The 19,477-nt window shown below is 39.8% G+C and overlaps 1 protein-coding gene across 1 annotated transcript; it reads right to left on the reverse strand.

The window, feature by feature from the left end:
• Positions 1-495: 495 nt before the first annotated feature.
• LOC145443689 (uncharacterized) lies at positions 496-17,612 on the reverse strand. Its single transcript, XM_080321626.1, has 13 exons — positions 15,491-17,612; positions 13,353-13,481; positions 11,497-11,934; positions 9,523-9,685; positions 9,141-9,304; positions 7,412-7,524; positions 6,698-6,831; positions 5,030-5,180; positions 4,223-4,417; positions 3,029-3,142; positions 2,812-2,966; positions 2,340-2,516; positions 496-1,805 (listed from the first exon to the last, which is right to left on the reverse strand). The coding sequence occupies exons 1-13, from the start codon at positions 15,514-15,516 to the stop codon at positions 1,632-1,634; spliced, it is 2,133 nt and encodes a 710-aa protein (XP_080177752.1). The 5' UTR covers positions 15,517-17,612; the 3' UTR covers positions 496-1,631.
• Positions 17,613-19,477: the final 1,865 nt, after the last annotated feature.

Genomic DNA, 19,477 nt, shown 5'->3' on the forward strand with positions numbered 1-19,477 from the left:
TCAAACCCAAACCTTATCCGAAGTAATTATGCCAACTTTGACTTAGCATGTGGTTTATTTCCATGGACGTTTCACTTAAACTATTGATTCGAGGGTGGAAGGGGGTAAGGCTGTCATATTCTTAGTAAAAATTATTGATCCGCTTCGATCCGAGTCCGGCTAAAAATGAGAAAATGCGGCCGGATATCCAATCCGGCCCCGGTCCATGCTCCGCCCTACTGCATACCATGAGTCCATGATGTACGTTCATATGGCGCTGGGCGGGGAAGGGGCAGATATAGCCTTGTGAGGATTTCCAAGTCTCGCACAACTCCTCCATGCTATCCCGCTAATGCTGAGAGACAATCAGGGAAGCCATGGATATCAGTGTTACTAACCAGGTCTTTGGTCTGAACCCACCACCTGCCGATCAAGAAGCTGGACTCTTCACCTTTACGCTTCTCCGGATTCAAAGCTAACGCAGTCTGTACAGTGTACACGCAAAGGCAAGCAGGCTTGGGTCAATATATGATATATTTTACCGATATAACACAGAAGAAGTGCAATTAGGAGTCCGGAATTTGGCGATGATATATATTCCACAGAAATAACGCAGTATAATGAGGGCAATTGTTGCGCAAAAACACTGTTAAAAACTTCATGACATCGATTTGGCAAAGTGTGCGGGAATTCTTGAAATTCACGGTCACGTTGCGAGAAAAACAACAAATCATCGCTCCTCAAATTTTCAGTAAATTCCATGACAAAGAGAGACTCGACAGATTACAACGGTGTTCTGTTTTCGACGGAGTAGAGATGGATTGATTCGAATTGGAATAACTGAATTAGCAAAATCTTGGAAATTTAATCAAGTTCCGAACTAGAAAGAAACACAACAATATTCAATTTCAGTTCATATCAAATTATAGAGTTCACTCCTATAAGCACGAGGATGGCAAATGTCTGTACAGCAAGCTTGGCTCGTTTCTCAGGTAACATTTTCAGGGAAATCAGAAATTAGATTAGAACAAAAGTGAGAGCGTAGAAACATTTCGTAAATTAGAATAAAATTAGAATTCGAACAAGTAAACATTCAGCAAATTAGATTACAATTATAGGTTACCGGCTTTTCACTCTAATTATCAGAAGTGCTCAAAGTAGTCACCGTCTCAAGTAGGAGTAGGAGTACCGATTTACAAGTAAGTAAAAAGTAAGCGTTCTGGGTTTAGTTTTGCTTTAAAGACTGAAAACTGAAGCAGAAGTTAGCCGTCAATCATAGCCACGTGAGGAAATGGAGCGATTAGGCAGAATCTACTTAAAGTAATTCGTAAAATAGAAGTAGGCTACATCGCTCCTGACAACCTCTGCTAATTAGTCTGATTAGACCAGAATTGTAAAGTTGTCCAAGTCTGCTGTTGAGACGGATTTATATTCAGAATGAAAGCCGAGCATACAATACTGTAGCTTTTCAATCGGAATCGAAATTGTAACTTTGCAATAAAGACAACCCTTGCTAAGTTGAGCAATAACAGACTCACTGTCAAACGTTAAGTCTTGATAACAGTAAATACGAAATGGCAGCCATGTTTTCCGCTGTGGTTACCGCGCTGTAACGTCACGTGCTGTAACGTCACGTGTCGTTACGCTTGAGTTCATCCGAACGAGATTGGTTGCGGCAGTTTTGGCACTCGACTTACCCTGGCGATTTTCATCATTCCCGTTAGTCTGTTTTCTTTGTTGGCTTGTCGGTGCATATCCAATTCTGCGTCCTTTCCTTCCACGAGCTCTCGCAGTCTCGCGTTTTCTCGCATCAGCCTCTTCACGCGCTACGAACAGAATGTTGTTTTTATGTACAATTGAACATCAAAAATGAAAACTTGAAAATGCAAATAATCTGCACAAAAAAAAGAATTATGTTACACATTATAAATATCCAATTTCTAATCTATTTTGTAGCGCTTTGTGACCATTGTGAAGTTCCATCACAACTTGTTCAAATGTCGATTTATGAATATTCGCAGCCTCATGCAATATGATGTTCGATGCTGACCCTCGGATACGACTAACCAAGGTTTCGAGGTCTTTTGTCGGTAAATATAACTTAACGTGCGATAGCATATCTCGTTATTCGATTAAAACGACTCTCACTAATCGACTCGATACTCAACTAGGATTCGATTAAACCCGAATCTTTGTGCCCATCCTTAATCATGAATACCTCCCCGCAGTGCTCTTGCAACATTAGGTTGTTAAATCATTTTTATTCCTTCAAAATAATGCTCTGCTACTCGGATGATTACAGCAAATTCAGTTAAACGAATACCGACTATGTCTGATTGCTTCCGAGCGTCTAAACTAACCTGTAGCAGGTGATCGTTCGTTTGACTGATCTCTTGGGCTTTCGACTCGACCCTCATCTCCATCGACTTCATTTCTTTTTGCGCCCGGTGCACGTAACTCTGACTGGAGTTGAGATCCCGCGTTTTTTCCCGAAGATCTTTCTTCAGGGTCACGATCAAACGCTGAAGCTTTTGAATCTGAGAGTTCGATCATGTCAGATGGTGTTAGTCGAAGATTTGGCGAAATAGTCTCGAGGCGGTTCAACTGTTGCGATGTCAAACTGTTTATGTTCAACTATGCATTTACCACGATACCGGAATACAAAAACATACACATGACATTGATATTTAATTAAAACCTACGTATTTGAATGAGCATTGAGCGTTAAACTTTCTAAACCACCTACGTTGCTCTTTGAACAACCCTAGTATAGATAGCCAATGTTAGCAGCGCTATAACACGAATACAATACATTACAATGCATTGCTATACCTGATCGAGAAGAACTCCGACAAGTTCCTCATTTTCCGGCTTCGTGAGCTTCGTCAATGTCTCTCTCGCTAACCGGACTCGTCTCTCGAATTTCGCTTCGTCCGGATCCGTTTGAGGAAGCAGAGACTCGTCTTTGGCCACTGTCGGTGGCTCAACTATATGATGAGGTCACGATAATCAAAATTTACGCGGGTTTAGATTGCTTCGATTTGTTTACATTTGGGAAACAATAGAGGCTCCTCTTCTTCTTCCTCTTCCAGGATGGCTGGCTCGTCGCTTTGCCGCATCTGGCTCTGGTTTCGCCTCTGGCTTCTGGGAGTCTTTATTTCACCTGCAATCAACGAGAATCAATTCGTTATCAAGAAAAAAAGTGCATAGTGAAAGTAGTTGACCGTAAGTTGTAGTTCAGTGGTTCTCAACCGGGGGTCCGCGAAACCTTTATATTTGCAGCATGATTGATAACCAAATTTGTAATTTTGTAAGCTAGGGAAATCATAAGGCAGTTTCGTTTAAGAATTCCTAAAGTTTTTCCCTAATTTGTACAAAAGGGTTTGAAACATCACCACAGATTACATTTTCTCCGATGATATATATATAACCACTTAATCACTATTGTATAAGAATTTCAAGATGAGCTGCTGGATAAAAGTGATCAGGGTGGACGTGATATGTTCAATAAAAATCACTTTAATAATTTTGGTGCCAAATATATTGTGATCGTACCCAATGGTGTCGTGGGAAGCGTACTGCGTTATTGTTCAATTTGCCTCCAACCATTCTTGTGGAAATAAATTTTCGACTCGCGTTCATATCAAATCTTACACGCAGATTTTAAAGACACCAATACGTATTTCAAGAAATGCAACTGCGGAATCCGCTTCGAAATTGTAAAAGTATTCGAAATTTCATGCTGGTGACGTCATATAGAATGTTCTTTCGAATTCTCTATTATTTACTGGCGATTACCCCTGACGAGTATCAGCAGAAAATATTCAGGTTCATTTCAATATGAAGATACTATTCAATTGCCTATAGCAGTTCTGTACCTCCAATAGCTCTTCAAAAATTTCTATAGTGTGATGTTAGTTTTACGAAAAGTCAAATTGTTGCTGCTACCACTAGCCGACAGTTAATATTTGAACAAGACAGATGACGATTGGACGATAACTGAGCTAAAGTTGAACTAAAACTTATTTGGGAGTACGCCGCGGTCGGTGACGGTCCAAAAATGGTTCGCGAAGACAAAAGAATTGGTAATCACTGTTGTAGTTGGTTGTGGTGGTTTTGACGTGTCGCAGACGCCGCTACTTCTGCGTGAGTACGCTACCATGCAGTGGTGACTACTTTGGTGTCTTCTTGGCTACCAGCAAACTATATAGTCCACAATATTTGAAAACAAGTTGCTACATACTATGCTGCGCCATGGACGTGTGCGGCAGCCTTTGCTGCTCCTTCTGTTTCTGCGTCAGAGGCGGCAAGCTCGGGCCAGCCGGGGCTGTTCTGGCGCTTCGTGCGCCCCGCAATTCAGGCTCTTGATTTTGGGATTTCCGATGCTCTTTCTCTTGAAGGTAACCCATGCTTTGCGTGTATTTTAGACCGTCGGAACCTGTTGATGTTCAAACATTTGGTCCATAAGTTGTAGCAAGGACTATTGAAGATTAACTTTTTTCCCGATTCCGGGGATTCATTGACTAAATTTTTAGGTTGCTCGAAGAAAAACTGAACACCAAATTTGGCTCAATTCCAGTAGAAGCCTACGCAGAGCCAATTGAAATTTTCTAAATTATTATTTAAAAAAATTGAAAAAAAGTTTTATAATGTTTTGCCAATCCCATGAAATTGTTCCGTTGACTGCGAAAACGATGCAAAACAAGTTTGAGGCAATTCCATCCCGATAAGCGAAGTTAACAGAATTTTTCATTGTTAATTCTTGGATTAACATCAATACTATTTTTGCAAATCCAAAACTTTCAACTGCAATAACTTCGCTTCTACTGGTTGGAAGTGAGAAAAAAATTTTGCATCGTTCTTTTGGACAACTTAACATTTCATGGGGTTGACAGTAAAATTTTAAAATAGTTTTTTAATATTTTAGAATAAATTATAAACTTTAAATTGGCTCTGCGTTGGCTTCAAATGGTTGGAATTCGTTTTCTGACCCATTTAAAAACTCGTCTAGGTTCAGATCTCGACAGATACTGGAATATCAGCCACTCACCGGTAATCTGCACCCCCTTTACTCCTAGTGACATCAAAACCGGGTGGTTTTTCCTCGCCCCGTGCACAATTTTTTTAGTCGCACTGCTTGGAATTTGCATCACTGTAACGTAACCCTCTCCGTTCGACGTGAGCTTCGCTACGTATGTAATCTAAAATAGAGTCGGAAAGTATCAATCTTATTACAATATGTCTTGACTAGCATTTAGTTTTGTACATATATATTACCTCTTATATTCATACTTAACTCAATAAACGTTAAGTTAAAAGCAACAGGGTGAAGCGATTGCATATATTTTTTCACCAGTTGGAATCAAGTCAAATTCCTTTTACATCGTATTTGCAGACAATGTATCAATTTCATGTAGTAACCAGTAAAATTTGAAGAAAAAAATTAAATATTTTATAATGAATTTTTGTAACTCTTATTTTTGAACTACCCTTATATAAGTGGTTTTCAGCCAGGATTCGGCGAGCTATTTGCAAGGGGTTCCCGAAACCTCTAAATATGCAAAGTGATTGATAACTAATTTGTACTATTTTAAATTAGGAAAATCTAGAGGTAGTTTCACTTCGTAACTGCTAAAATGTCAGTACTCGCATCAAAAGAATGACTGTCTGAAATGAATTATTTTACGGTGCAAATTCATTTTAATTGCCAAATTGCCAATAGATTACTGCTACAAACATATTTCTGTTTAAAGAGGTTCTGTTGGGGTTTGTGGGCAAAATATATAAGTTGGAATAGTAAGGTCAATGATGATGACTTTGAAATGTTTGTAAAATATTTTGGATCAGAAGTTTGTCCCAATAAGCGGATTGAAACCTCGCCACGGAATCCATTTTCTCGTCACTATTCCGGAATAACTTCAAGATGAGATGCTGGATAGAAATGAATAGGCTGGACGTGATATGTTCATTAAAATTAATGGTCATTTTGTTGCTGACTATCAATAGCCTACAGTTAAAGGGGCACTGCACTCTAAAAATGATGTGGTCTCAAATTGACGGGCAAAACGAAAAAAAATTAGCCGCAGCCATTTTCTTCAGAACGCCACCATAATGGAGCTGCAATTATTTGAAATTTCCACAAGGGTTTCACGCTCCAGCAGTCACGCAGAGATAGAACTTTAACTAGTTGTCAGCCGATGTTTTGAAGGAAGTATGTCGTACACACCAAGGTGGTTTAGATATCGCGTTGAACGGAAGATGTCCAGTCTGGAGATTCATGTCAAAGTCGGGCCTAGCGTATCCTATTTCTTTAGGACAGAAATAGATCGTGTCTTATTCTTATGTATAAAACATTGTTTATGTATAAAACATTGTTAGACATTATATATTTCTGTTTTGCCCTTCAATTTGAAACCACATCATTTTTAGAGTGCAGTGCCCCTTTATTATTTGCACAAGACAGATATCGGTTGCACGATAATTGAGCCAAATATGAACTAAAACTTGAGGGGGTCCGCGGGGTCCGTGACTGTCCAAAAGGGTTCCCCGAAGACAAAATGGCTGAGAACCACTGCCTCATATACATATACATATATACATATTTTTGTATTTTCAGATTGATATGTATACAAAAATTGAAATTAACGTGTATGGTTTAGTCTTTTTCTTTCAGGCAATGTCATATTGTTTTATCCATATTTACATTAGCTTCACGCACCTGTGTGTAGTGCACTCCCAGCCATCTCGATAAATCCTTTTTCATGCAAGACAGACGCTCACGCATGAAACTGTATACGTCGCCGTGATGAGAAAAACTGATTGTTGTGTAAGCGCCTGTTGCATCTTCAGAACCTAGAGTCACAAAGGTCAACAATTTATACGCTATACCAGCATAGATATATGAAAAGACGCCGTTTGATAGTGGACTTGAACAACTCGATAATCCTAGTTGGACTAATTAGGTTAGGTAGGCTAATTAGAGCGGAATGCATGCAATCGAATTCTAATATGATTTGTATGCTCTAATTTTAATACAATCAAATTTCTGGTGTTCCTGAAAATGTTATAGCAGAACTGTATAGTGCGAAACGAGCCAAGCTTGCTGTACAGATATTTGCCATTCTCGTGCATATGACAATGAACTATGGTTTGACATGAATGGAACTTGATTTTTGTTCTGTTTTTACGAATTCAGTAATTCTAATTCTAGTCTATATTGAAAAAATAACTGGATTGCTAAAATATTATTTAAAAATTTCCTAGTAGTCCAAGTCTAATTGGTAGGCCATGATATGTTGACACCGACCCTGTCGATCATTAGATCTCAGTTACCCTCACTGTAGTCACCATTAATGCTGATCAAACTTGATTTTATTGTAATATTATAGGCGAAATACCATGAACACCGTGATACGTTATCCGTAATACATACCTTGTAGAAGATTATGCAGAGTCGCTATAATAGTCGTGACGTCACGCTCGGACGATCCAGTCATGATGCTGTAGTCGACAGCGGTTTTATATTTTGATATATCCGAAGAAAATCTACAACGCAGAAGTGGTCAAAGTCTTAGTCAGAATTGCTACCCAGGCAGAAGTGAATCTACTATCTATAGAACTACTCTATATATAGGTAAAAAATTAATGGTATGAAAAGTACGTACGGAATACCCTTTTATAGCTTATATTAGGCGAGTTGACCAAAAATAGGTCATTTTGCAGGCCGTGCCCTCGAAATACCCGTCTCTCGCTAATTCGGCCCATATTTCGCGTAACTCGTGGTCATTTTTGGTATTATAACCTAAAATGAAGGACAGATTGCCAAAAAGGAGGAGGACAGCGAGGACCAGATGAGTAGCCCGCGAGCCTGTTCTAAAATAGATCGAATAGCAGCATTTACCAGTGAGCTTTATATATATATATACAGATTGATTGATACAGTATTGTCAGTTGACTGTAGTTCGTAGAATATAGATATTTTTGCGATTTTGGTGTCTAATACCTTCTATTACCCCACTTGAGCTTAGCTCACACATAAATCAATATCCAATGGCGCAGACTGCGTGCCATTAAAACTTGAAACTTCTTCATGGGACATACGATTTTTCTCTACGGCTCGCAGGTGTTCGGCAAGAGAAAAATCCAATTGAGTACTTTTATGTCACCATAAAGTGCGCCTTCTAAGATTAGCATTCTACAGGATGTAGCCTGACTGAGTATACTCAGAGCGGCAACTTCGAAGTTGTAAGCCACTTCGATCTAAAGCTTTGTTTCTTAGATTCAGGCATATTATATACATGGCATGCGACATGACCTTATAACGAAGCATCTTATTTATCCATACATTTGTGCCGTTCTACGCACTCCACACAGATCCTTGACCGACATGCCGTAATATCATCAGCTTACAGTTACACGACTTCATCAGTTAACTTTAATTTAGAGACCTCTTCTGGTCAGTGATCGGTATCAATCAAAATCTAGCATCGGTTTATAACATCTAAAATCGTAATATATTTAGGAATATTGCAGTTGCTGAAACTTTTTTTCAGTGCATATTAAACTCATTTAAGTTCAAGAAAATCAGTTGTCACAGACGGCTTCGCGCCCCTTCAGGTGTTTTCACGCCCCCTCGCACCCCCAAGTTTGAGAACCACGGGTCAAGTTAGATACCAGAATACAGTGCACTAGTTGATAGCATGCAATGTCAGGCGTCCCACTGACTGATATATAAACAGATAACATGATGTCCAGTCTAAAGTGGGACGGGACATGTTGACTGTTGTTGCGTAATTTGTACAAGCAGGGCTGTAACTTGGGTGCAAAAAGGTTGGTGACCCCTGAAGCAGAGGCTATGTACGACTTCCACTTCTACTTAATAGTTTTTTTTTACTTTTGCAGTTTTGGGGTTTGTTTGTATCAGTTTTGTGAGTGGAATTATCATATCAACTGACGGCATCACTATCCAGTGTATGATGGCAAGTATTAAATAAAACCTAACTTGCGTATCACTTCTGCTGCTATGAATGCACGTATCCGAAAAACCTCATCACAGAATGTGATGAACCGATTACTTTTAGGTAAAACCATCTGGAAATTGCCAAGAGAAGCATGTCGTATTTCCCGAAGAAGAAATCGCAACTCAAATCGTGATAACTTACTGTTCATAGAGGCCGATTTTATGGAGTAAATATTCTAACAGGTCGATATCCATTCTGTTTATTTTCCAAAGCAACGACAGCTCGTCCAAAACACTCTGAAAATTGGTCATGTCTTCGATCAGCTCACGAGGTATGTGCGAAGCCATTCCCACTGCAACCTTGACCTGGACATGAAATTCGACAGACTGTCAAAAGAGTTGTATTGTCCTTTGCCTTGGCAGACCTGGACAACTATATAATTTTAGTTTCTAATTGGACTAACCAGAGCGAAATAATGGTATTTTTAATTCTAATCTAATTTGGAGGAAAACTGTGCAGTTGTAATTCAAATTATAATCTAATTTGAAAAAGACAATATGACCTAACCATCCACAAGCCATACCTCCAGCATTTGCTTGAACGTGAGATGAGCCGTTTCTTTTCCGATAACGTCAAAAAGCTCTCTCAGGGCGGACGTTCCGGACGGCGACTCGATTATTTTGCTGTCATTCGCTCGTTTCGATCCTTTCTTGTCTTTTATTCGAACTCTCTTCGCTTGCTGATCTCTGCGGTACGGTATCACAAAGTATCCCACTGTTATATTGTGAATATGCACTGCACATGTAGCCCATATGAAATGCAGGACTTGGACATCTAGCGTGCAATAGGCTACGTTGTTACTCGCATAAAACACGGTGATTGGCTAATCAATTAGTGCATAATATGGCATACGCTTAACCGAGAAGCCGCTCATTTGCAAAACAACTCTCAGAGTAGCCAACAGTGGCAAATGATAGTAGCCTAAATAAAGTCGATTTCACTTGAGTGACAATTTTGGTGATGGTCATTTTATCGACCAATAATTCAAGGCGGATTTTATTTTAGTAGCAATGCCGTTGACGGTGATTTAAGAGGAACAGATAATACAAGTTCAGGTAAATCGATGATGGCATATGTTTAAGGTTAGGTGAAGTGATACACTCGATTGATTAGGATCAGGGTTAGGGTTATTGCTAGGCAGACCTGGGCGTTGTGCGGCACGCGAAAAGTTATTTGGAATTTAGAGTATAAAATCTATCTAAAATCTACAATGTTAATGTGTGGACAAAAACTACCGCATAAACTGATCCGGAAAAGCTTTTACTTTGAAGTCTATAGTTTTTTTATGTCCCGATACTTCGTAACCTACGCAGTTAAATTATATTTACTGGAAATCTTGTTGTGTTGACCAAAAAAAGTCATCATTGCGCCTCGACTCCCGTATTACCCACCTTTTAAAGTACTTTAAAAAATTACTTCACATTTTGCCGCCCATGGCGCAGAGCCATAAGCGTCAAGTGGCTGCTACGTCACTAAACCTACGTATGTCGAGTAATCCAGGTTCAAAATAAAGCCAATACAGAATATTATGCCGTAACAATTAAGTTACAAGTCACTGTTCCCATATTCCAGCTCACGTCTTGTCTGTGCTTTAAACTGTTCCGTAATACGCTTCCAAATCCTAATTCGTAAACTAATGCTCTCCGAGCACGTGAATAGCGGTCATCCTCACTCACAAACGATATTATGCCAACCAATAAAAGATGCGGCTGAAGGCCGACATTTCAACAAGATTTGCAGCACAACATATTAGTTTACTGAGGTCAGCCGTTAACCGGTCTTTTTAGTTTTATGGCGAGTACCGAGCAGGTCTCCGTGTTTGAGGAATATAATTTGAGTGGGCATTACGCAGAAAATCACCCAGTAAATATATACAGTCGGCTGATGCGGACCTGATAGCGAAGCTTGGAAAATAGCAACGCTATTTTACCAAGCAACACAAAGCTAGGGGTGCAGCCTAATATTAACGCATCCACTTAGCAACATGTGTTAACAATTCAATGTAACTCACCGCTTTCTATTTGGATATAAAACTGAACGCCGCCGAACATAGTCTAAACTTTTCACTCGGCCCGCCAACGTATTTTCTGCTCAACAGTTGGCCAGCCGGGAAAAATAATTGCTCATGCTCACCCTGTGCTATGGGATGAAGTCGATTGATTGAAATCGAACGTGGCAAGGACTCGATCAAAACAACTTTATCTCTAAAATGAGCTGTCGTTTACGATAGAAGCGGCACTTCTTTATGTGTCACTCAAAAAATACAATACCGTAACTCAAATGTAACTTGGTTGATCACTTAACATGTTCTTGGAGGGCATCACTTCAATATAAAATTGAAATTATTCATATTGAAATAAACCCGAATATTTCCGGCTGACACTCGTCGAGGGTAACTGTCGGCAACTTATAGTGAAGAACTGGAAGGGAAATTTAATCGCATCGTCGTATAATATAATCGATATAATATATACGTTACTGCGTTCTGCGCTCACACCTTTTCCCCATTGTTGGAGCTGTGGCCGGCACCTCGTGGATTGTGTTCCGTACGATCTGACGCCCTCTCGGTACTGCGGTCGCGAATTGTCTTTTGTACGGCTTCAAAGGGCTATCGGCGGTTCCCCTCAAAGGCGTCACCAGCGTGATAGCTGTATTAGCCGGGGTGAAAATGGGACGTTTTGAAATTTCAAAATCCTTAGTCGAATTGAAAGGAGTAAAAGTTTCGTTCCTCGTGGTGATTAGAGGTTCTACTTTCGGAGCCGAGTATGCAGTCTCCGGTTTATTGTGACCTCTTGACCTCAGTAGCCTGCTGACGCTATTTCTTCCATCGCGCTTGGATTGAGCTCGACCGTCTGATGCATTCACGATGCTTACTCCAGATATGTTGCTTCCAGATGGGCCGAGAGCAGAATGGTATGGACTCTTTACGCTCGCCCTGATGATAAACGGGAAATTCAATACAAATATTTGAATTCAGTGGTTCTCAACCGGGGTTCGCTGTGCCAATCGGAAACTCTTAGCGAAAATAGAATATGCATGCACAGTTTATAACTCAAAATTATACCACGGTATAATTCAAACACAAAATTCCAATCCAAATGATGCTTGACAAATTACAATAAGCACAGATAGGGTACACTAAGGAACGTAGGCGCGGAGGGTTTATAACAATGCTGTACAGGTACACCTAGGGTTGTATTTGAAACAAACGGTGTTTTAAAACACTTTGTTTGAAACATGTTTAAAACAGTGTTTTAAACAAACGCGTTTTTAAAAAATGTGTTTTGTTCAAAAGTTGTATAATTATGCCATAATTATGTGAATACGTCCGTAAACGTAATGTGTTCCTGCCTGCGGACGATTTGCACCCAAAATAGTCGACGTATACGATGTGGGGTGACTAGGACCCTCGAAATCAGCGTTTCAGCAGATATAGATCATTGGTACGGAATTGGGGTTCTGATGTTGATGACCACCGACTGTAAAAATGCTACATAACGATATAGTCCTGGTTAACGAAATTTTTGGTCTGTTCATGACAGTGGTCGGAAGCCCTTTCCGTCGAAGGAGCCATACTTATGCTATATATTCAATTGTCAATACCATCCACTGTGACGTCACAATTAAATATTCGTGACATCATGGTCCCTTGTTTTAAACATGTTTGTTTTAAATTGATTATTGTTTTAAATGCAACCCAAGGTACACAATGAATCAATCAGAACTCTATCTTTCGCTAATTAATCAAAAGAACAAAGCCATCGATTGTAGATGAACAGAGAAAGAAAAACACCGATTGAAAATGACATAATTGCCTCAAACCGTGAGTTAATTAAATTGAAACAGGAAATGCTGTTCAAGGGTTCGGTCGGTAACAAATCCGGTGAAATATTTCATCGAAACCCCGAAAACGCGGCTTCTGAATTCTGGTGTAGATTCTGTTCATCTCCCCCCTTTAGGGTGTGAATTGAATACACGCTCTTTTTGATAATAGGTTATGTTTTCGTGTCCCACCTTTATGGTATGAATACAACCTTCGGTAAGACTACGGGCGTTCACTGGAGGTCAACACACACACACACACACACACACGACTCCTACAGTAACATATCAAACTGATTTGCAGTAAATATTGAGTATTTTATCAGCATTTTGCTTTCTGTAATGTTCATGTTTCAATTGTTTTGTTGTTGTCGCACAGTTTATTTTATGAGCCAAAACTCTGTAGCAATGCATTAGGTGTGTAGTATGGTAGATTCTCGTTTTTGTTGCTAGGCGAAATTCGGGGTTCGGCGAAGGCTTGCATATTTGCGGAAGGGTGATCCGAGCCAGGGAACTGCTATCATGCTTTACCTCGTTGATGATTCTGCTCTTGATGTTCTGCCTCTGTTGCTTCCCAAGCGTACCAGTGATTCTCCTGACTTTCTCTGCTTTGCGGAACTCGGAGTCGGCGTTTGAATTACACTGTCGCCCAAATCGATCCTAAATGCAACAATACACAGCAATGAATTTCATACACATAAAACGGTACCTGTGATTTAGTGAGCAATACCGTTTACAATTACCCAGCCCGGTTTTCGTGCAACGATATTGTCATACGCCTTTGGCTATAGGTAATACAGGACGGGAAGGTGATTTGTGAGCGTTAGAGGAGTATATAAACGGACATCAGGTCTTATGACTCATGTACGATTTTATAAACTTGATCCTACACCGTATTTATATTGAAGATTCTTGGCAACCCGAATGCTGATTTAGAGCATTTGAGACCATAACATCACCTTCATATGCAAAGTCAGTAGTCAATAGGGCAGTGGTCGGGAACCTTTTTTGCCCGAAGAGCCATATTGGCCCTACTTTTTCCATCTCAACTCCCAAAGAGCCATATATGTCAATCACCTGTTACGTCACAATTGGAAATTCGTGACGTCATGGTAGCACTAATTCGAACTCACTACATCGAATTCCTCGTGTGCGCCACATTTTCTCAGTAGAAGCTGGTATTTATTGTTCGAATATAAAGCTCGAAACGAGAGGTAAGACGCAGACGGGCCAAGCCTCCACCAAGGATAAGGCAATTCCTTGTATAAATAGCTTAGAATTTATTATAACTGATATTAAGCGAATGTAACTGTCACACTGATTCCAAAAATCTGGGGTGGAGATAATAAAGTCAGCTGATCTGGGAGAATGCTAATCATGTGATTAAAAATTGCTAATTGGGACGCATCTCAGGCGGAGATAATAAAGTTAGCTGATCCGGAATATTGCCAATCGTGTGATCAAATACTGCTAATCGCGACTCATCAAGTTGGAAAGGTTACGCTCGATGGTTAGTCGAGGTGTCCCGAGTTTTAAATCAAGTGGCGTTATCTGCTGCATCATAATGCGAAAACGCGTTAAAGGCCACCAGTTGTCAATTTGTTGAATGAAACAGCAGCGTGATGATAGCGAAACTGCCACTGTAATATGTCGAATTATCGTCATCGCGAAATGAAGGTCGTGTCAAATTCGTTCGGTACAGCTAAGAAATGGATTATAGAATATTGGTATCGCTCTGCAATGGCGGGTACATAATTACTTATAATTAGTGAAGCTATTACCTAGGAGACCATCGGCACTGTCATTATCAGAAATATTTGTGCGTAGGAATGGGACGCAGTTTTTATAGATAACAAGTTATCTATAGTTTGTTCTGTTTCGATAAATCAAGAGATTAAGACTAACTTTAAGCGCTGCGATCAACCGGTTTCCTTAATCCTGGGTTGATAAATCCTGACGAAGCGATAATCGATTTTTATGTCTAATCCAACTTTATTATCTCCGCCCTAAATACTTATCGACTTCACCATTCTCAAATTATTCGACGGTAACATAACGTTGCGCTACATGCATAAATTTTATACTATACAGAACGTGGAGAAAACGGAACGTGGATAGCTATGGCGTTGTTTGTAATTCGAGTTTGTAATTGTGAGTTTCACACCCACAACAGTTCATTTCGCGCCGTAGATAAGGAAGACAATTTGTATTTGAAAACTGGGTTTTGAAATGGGCGGCGCCATATCTGCTGTGCTCTTCGAGTCAACGTATCGCACAATTCATGATTTCGACTCGGATACATCGCCAGGAGGTTTGAGTCAGTAGCCATTTCGATGGCGTGGGTTCGAATCCCATCGCTGCCACCACGCCAGGATACAGAGCATGTACTACCTGTTGCACCACGAAACGATGTCGCCACACGATAAACGTTTATTACAGAAGAGACATCTTAACAGCACGAGTATAGTCGTTATGTCAGGCAACTAAATAAACGGCGCAATCAGAGAACTAATCATTAGCGTGCCAATTAACAGGTGCCGGGATTCGGCTCCAGTATATTACAAACAATACTAGCGCATGGAATTTGCGAGTGATATTGGCCGCTGGCGTGACAGTAACTCAAATTTGATGATTTTGAAGACACCCACTACCTTTGCAGCATGTCTTACCTTAACTCCAGTTTCTTGGTAGTCATGTTTTTCGATTCCCAAAGTTTATTTCACAGCATATTTTACGACTGTAATTTCTATAAGTGGTCAATCAACCTATAGTGGTTGTAAAATGCGTTTTTGTAGCAACGATTTGGAGAGGTCCGCTATCATTACATAATTGCTGCAAGGTACGCGCGGACTAGAGTTAACTGCACCCTTGCATACTTACTTATTAAACTTACTTATTAAACCAGTCAGTATATGCTTGTTGTACTATAATGTACACAAATTGGGATAAATAATGCATATTGGACATCAGTAATCCTGCATAGACTGCTTCTCTTTTGATTGAGTAATCACCCCATATTTACCAAGATTTGGAGATATTTGCTATGATGTGGCCTATGCACTTGACAGCCTTCTCATTCTCGATATTTCCATGATACACTATTCTCAACGGCATATAATTATACTCGTTATCAGAGCATCCTGCGTTTTCATTTCAGACGACATCTTGATAATAGCCGGCTGTAATAGCAATAGCATTCCTCCTCTCGCGCAGAAACTTGTAATACCATTTAGACACAGTGTTAGTTATTGTCTTTTAACTCAAGTCATACATAGGTATAGTCCTTTATGACGCGTGTGTATATTTGCTCTTTGGGATTGCTCAGCTCTTGAAAAACCTTGACATGATGTTTGTTTAACCAGTATTCGGAAGATAAATGGAGACGAATGTCTGTCACGGCACTTTTCAAAACGTGCACCCCGTAACCCTGCGGTTTCTCAGACGTCATGGTAACGAGATGAACCGTACTAATAAAATATACGAAGTGTGGTGTTAACATCGAATTGGAAGATGACTTGAGGATACAATACTCAGAGTAACAATCACAGTATTCCTAAACCGTTTCAAACGCTGCCAGCAATTAAACACGGATGGGCACTGGGCAGCGTGCCATGGCCCCAGCTGCTATCAACATTCCTCAAGCCTCCACGCTGATTGTGAGAGGTTGAATATCCGTTTTACGATCCTGGACCCAGAAATATACCATCGTGAATACGAGGTCAAAGATGGGTAGACAAGTGTTTGGAAATTGCATGGTGATTCCACTGATATGCAATACGATATCAAGACATCCGTTTTGTATCGGTAGTTAAGTTTTCAATTTAACAAAGACACGCACTGGTTTGTCTCGACGCCCGGGAATAATAACTTACGAAATGAGGACTAGCGAGAGATGTTATCACATATAATCATCTTTTAGTTAACTGTAGATTGTCGGGAACATAGAAAAAACTGGGTTATAAAAACTGCGCACGTTTGGTGTAACGCTCGGAACTGTACAATACGACACGAAAATCTTAACTGCAGATCCTCGGGAACATAGAGAAAACTGCGTGGCAAAAACTTTCTACACCCAAAAATCACTATATTTGCCAATATCTCTTAAACGGCTTTAACCACAACTATGCCAATGCGCGTGTTTGATGTAACTCTTGGAGTATACAATCTGATACCAGAATCCTAACTTGGTCAACTATAAATAGAGTCAGGAACTAACTGTTTGGAAAAGGCAAACGTACCATAGCGCAAATCCCTCGCATTATCACCTTGAACTACATTGCCTGAGAGTTGCTCGACCCATCATTGCAGCTGTCTATTATAAAGTTCAATATGCGACCTTTCGCTACATTATCTGGCATTTTAGGCTCTGTCTCAGTATGGCAAAAGTTTTTAATGTTTAAATTCTGCGACAGCATCATGTAATCGAGGAGGGCGGAGCAAACTATAGAAACCATTGTATCGAGGGTAAGAAAACAATTTTCTTTTGTTCGCCAATAGTAAGTAGCTCCCAGACGCTATTATGTTTTAATAAAGGCAAGACAGATGCCTTTGAAAACGCTATAATACAGTGAAAATGGACCGACCTAAGTGTTTTAATCACATAATAAATCTAATATCAATAAGCAATTATGTATTCATAACACTCGGCTTACTACGCGTAAACTTTATTACTGTTGCATACTCAAAGCGGAAGCACCGAGTGCGAAAACACACTCGCTTTCGCTAAGACTGTACAGCAGGGGTGTCAAACATACGGCCCGCGGGCCGCATCCGGGCCGCCAAGCCATTTCATCCGACCCGCGGACAAATTCTGTTTTGACTGATATATATTTATGTCATCCATCACATTTGTAACAAATGTTGAGATTTTTGTAAAAATTTCTTTCCATAAATAATCCCTCAAGACAGCAAATGTAAAGCATGTCCATAGGCCACATTATTACCACTCGACTGTTGTGTTGTGGTTTTTTTCTAGTTACCACTCGGAAAAAGTCAGTGACTTTATCACCCAATTTCAAGAAGGCATTACGTTTAAAGTCTTGCGGAAAATGAAACAAAAAACGTAATTATTCACAGAAACAAAAACGCCAATAAGAAACCGTTATACGCGGTTTACATGTAGAATATAGTGGCTATAGAAAAATGCAATGCAAATATCCGTGGTTGCATTGTCGCGTCACTTCTTACTCAAAAGGTGCCCGGCCTCCAGACAAACCCGAATCGCTATTGCTCGCGAATAAAGGTGTTGCTACTTGCTAGAATAAAACCCCTATGATCCGTGGTACAACGCAAATATACTATTATACGTATATACTTCATAATAAAGTATTCAAGTGAAAAGATGGGGCATGGTTTTGGGATCAGTTGACTGGTGCGGCCCGTGAGCGATTTGAAGATTATAATCCGGCCCGCGGCGCAATTTGAGTTTGACACCCCTACTGAACAGTGTACAATGTACAAAATTGTACCACTCTGAATTCGTGTTATCCTGCGATTTCCATTTACGATTTCTGAGTCTTGATTGTATTTTCTTATCGAGACAAAATTTGGAATCTCGTTCTTGTATGCCAATGACTATGGCGCAATTCTTTGTACGCAGTTTTCGACCGTGGCGTAAAAGACCAAAAGCGTGGTAATAGGGCGATGTTTTTGACATGTCAAAATAAGTCAAAATTTTGTCAAAATTGTAGCGTCAAGTCAAATAATTGTCAAAATTGTTCAGAAATTCAAAAAAAATTTGCCGCCTGCATTTCGTTTGTATCGTAAATGTATGTACTGAACTGATCATTTGACATTTTACAGCTTTTAGCCTACTTTATAGGCCTACCGTTGTAGACGGCCCATTATCTGCTCATTGCGACTATTAAACGGCCAAATGAAACAAATACATTGACATTGTGTTATGCTGAACGTACCGCAATATCCTAACTGAAGCAAGACTGCTTGGGCATTTGTTTTTATATCAAGAAGCGCATGATGAAAAATTGTGATGTAGACAACATTGTCAGAGTGGAGCAACACGGTGTCACCAGCAGTATACGCACAACTACAGTGTTGCCAGCCAACAACTGCTACTGTTGAACGTTCTTTCTCCATTCTTGGCAAGCTACTTAGTAAGGACTTTCTACCCGGGAATGCAGGAAAGTATCTGTCGTTGTACTACAACAGATTTTAATTATTTCTACCATAATGCGTGATGTAACTACTGAAATTCTTCATAGGTCCAGATTTTGTTGAAATAATGTTTTTTCATGTAAAAATTTGTCAGTTTTTCATAATTGGCATAACGACCGCTCCCGGTTTGAGATCTAATTCATACGAATTGAGGCTTTTTTAGCATTGAACAAGGTTGTTCAATCTCACCTTCAGTTACCCTTGAGTTCTTCACTTGATTTATATCCAATTCCAGCAATGTCGAAGCTTCTAATTAGTATGGTTAAAGTAACTTGGATACAAACTAAAATAGGCGTTTAGATAGTTAATGACAATGAAACTCAATGTAGCTGATGTGATAACTAAGAGATATCTAAGTTATATTAAACTAGGTATTTTGAGATCCTACAAAGAGGACACTTTTTAAAAACTCTGAAAGCTGTAATACCGGAAAAGAAAATTGTTGATTTTAAAAGTTTTCAACCAATTGTTACCTGTGTTGA

Source organism: Botryllus schlosseri, chromosome 7 (assembly GCF_051294905.1).
Source record: "Botryllus schlosseri isolate E-star chromosome 7, Bs_hap1, whole genome shotgun sequence".
NCBI lineage: Eukaryota > Metazoa > Chordata > Ascidiacea > Stolidobranchia > Styelidae > Botryllus > Botryllus schlosseri.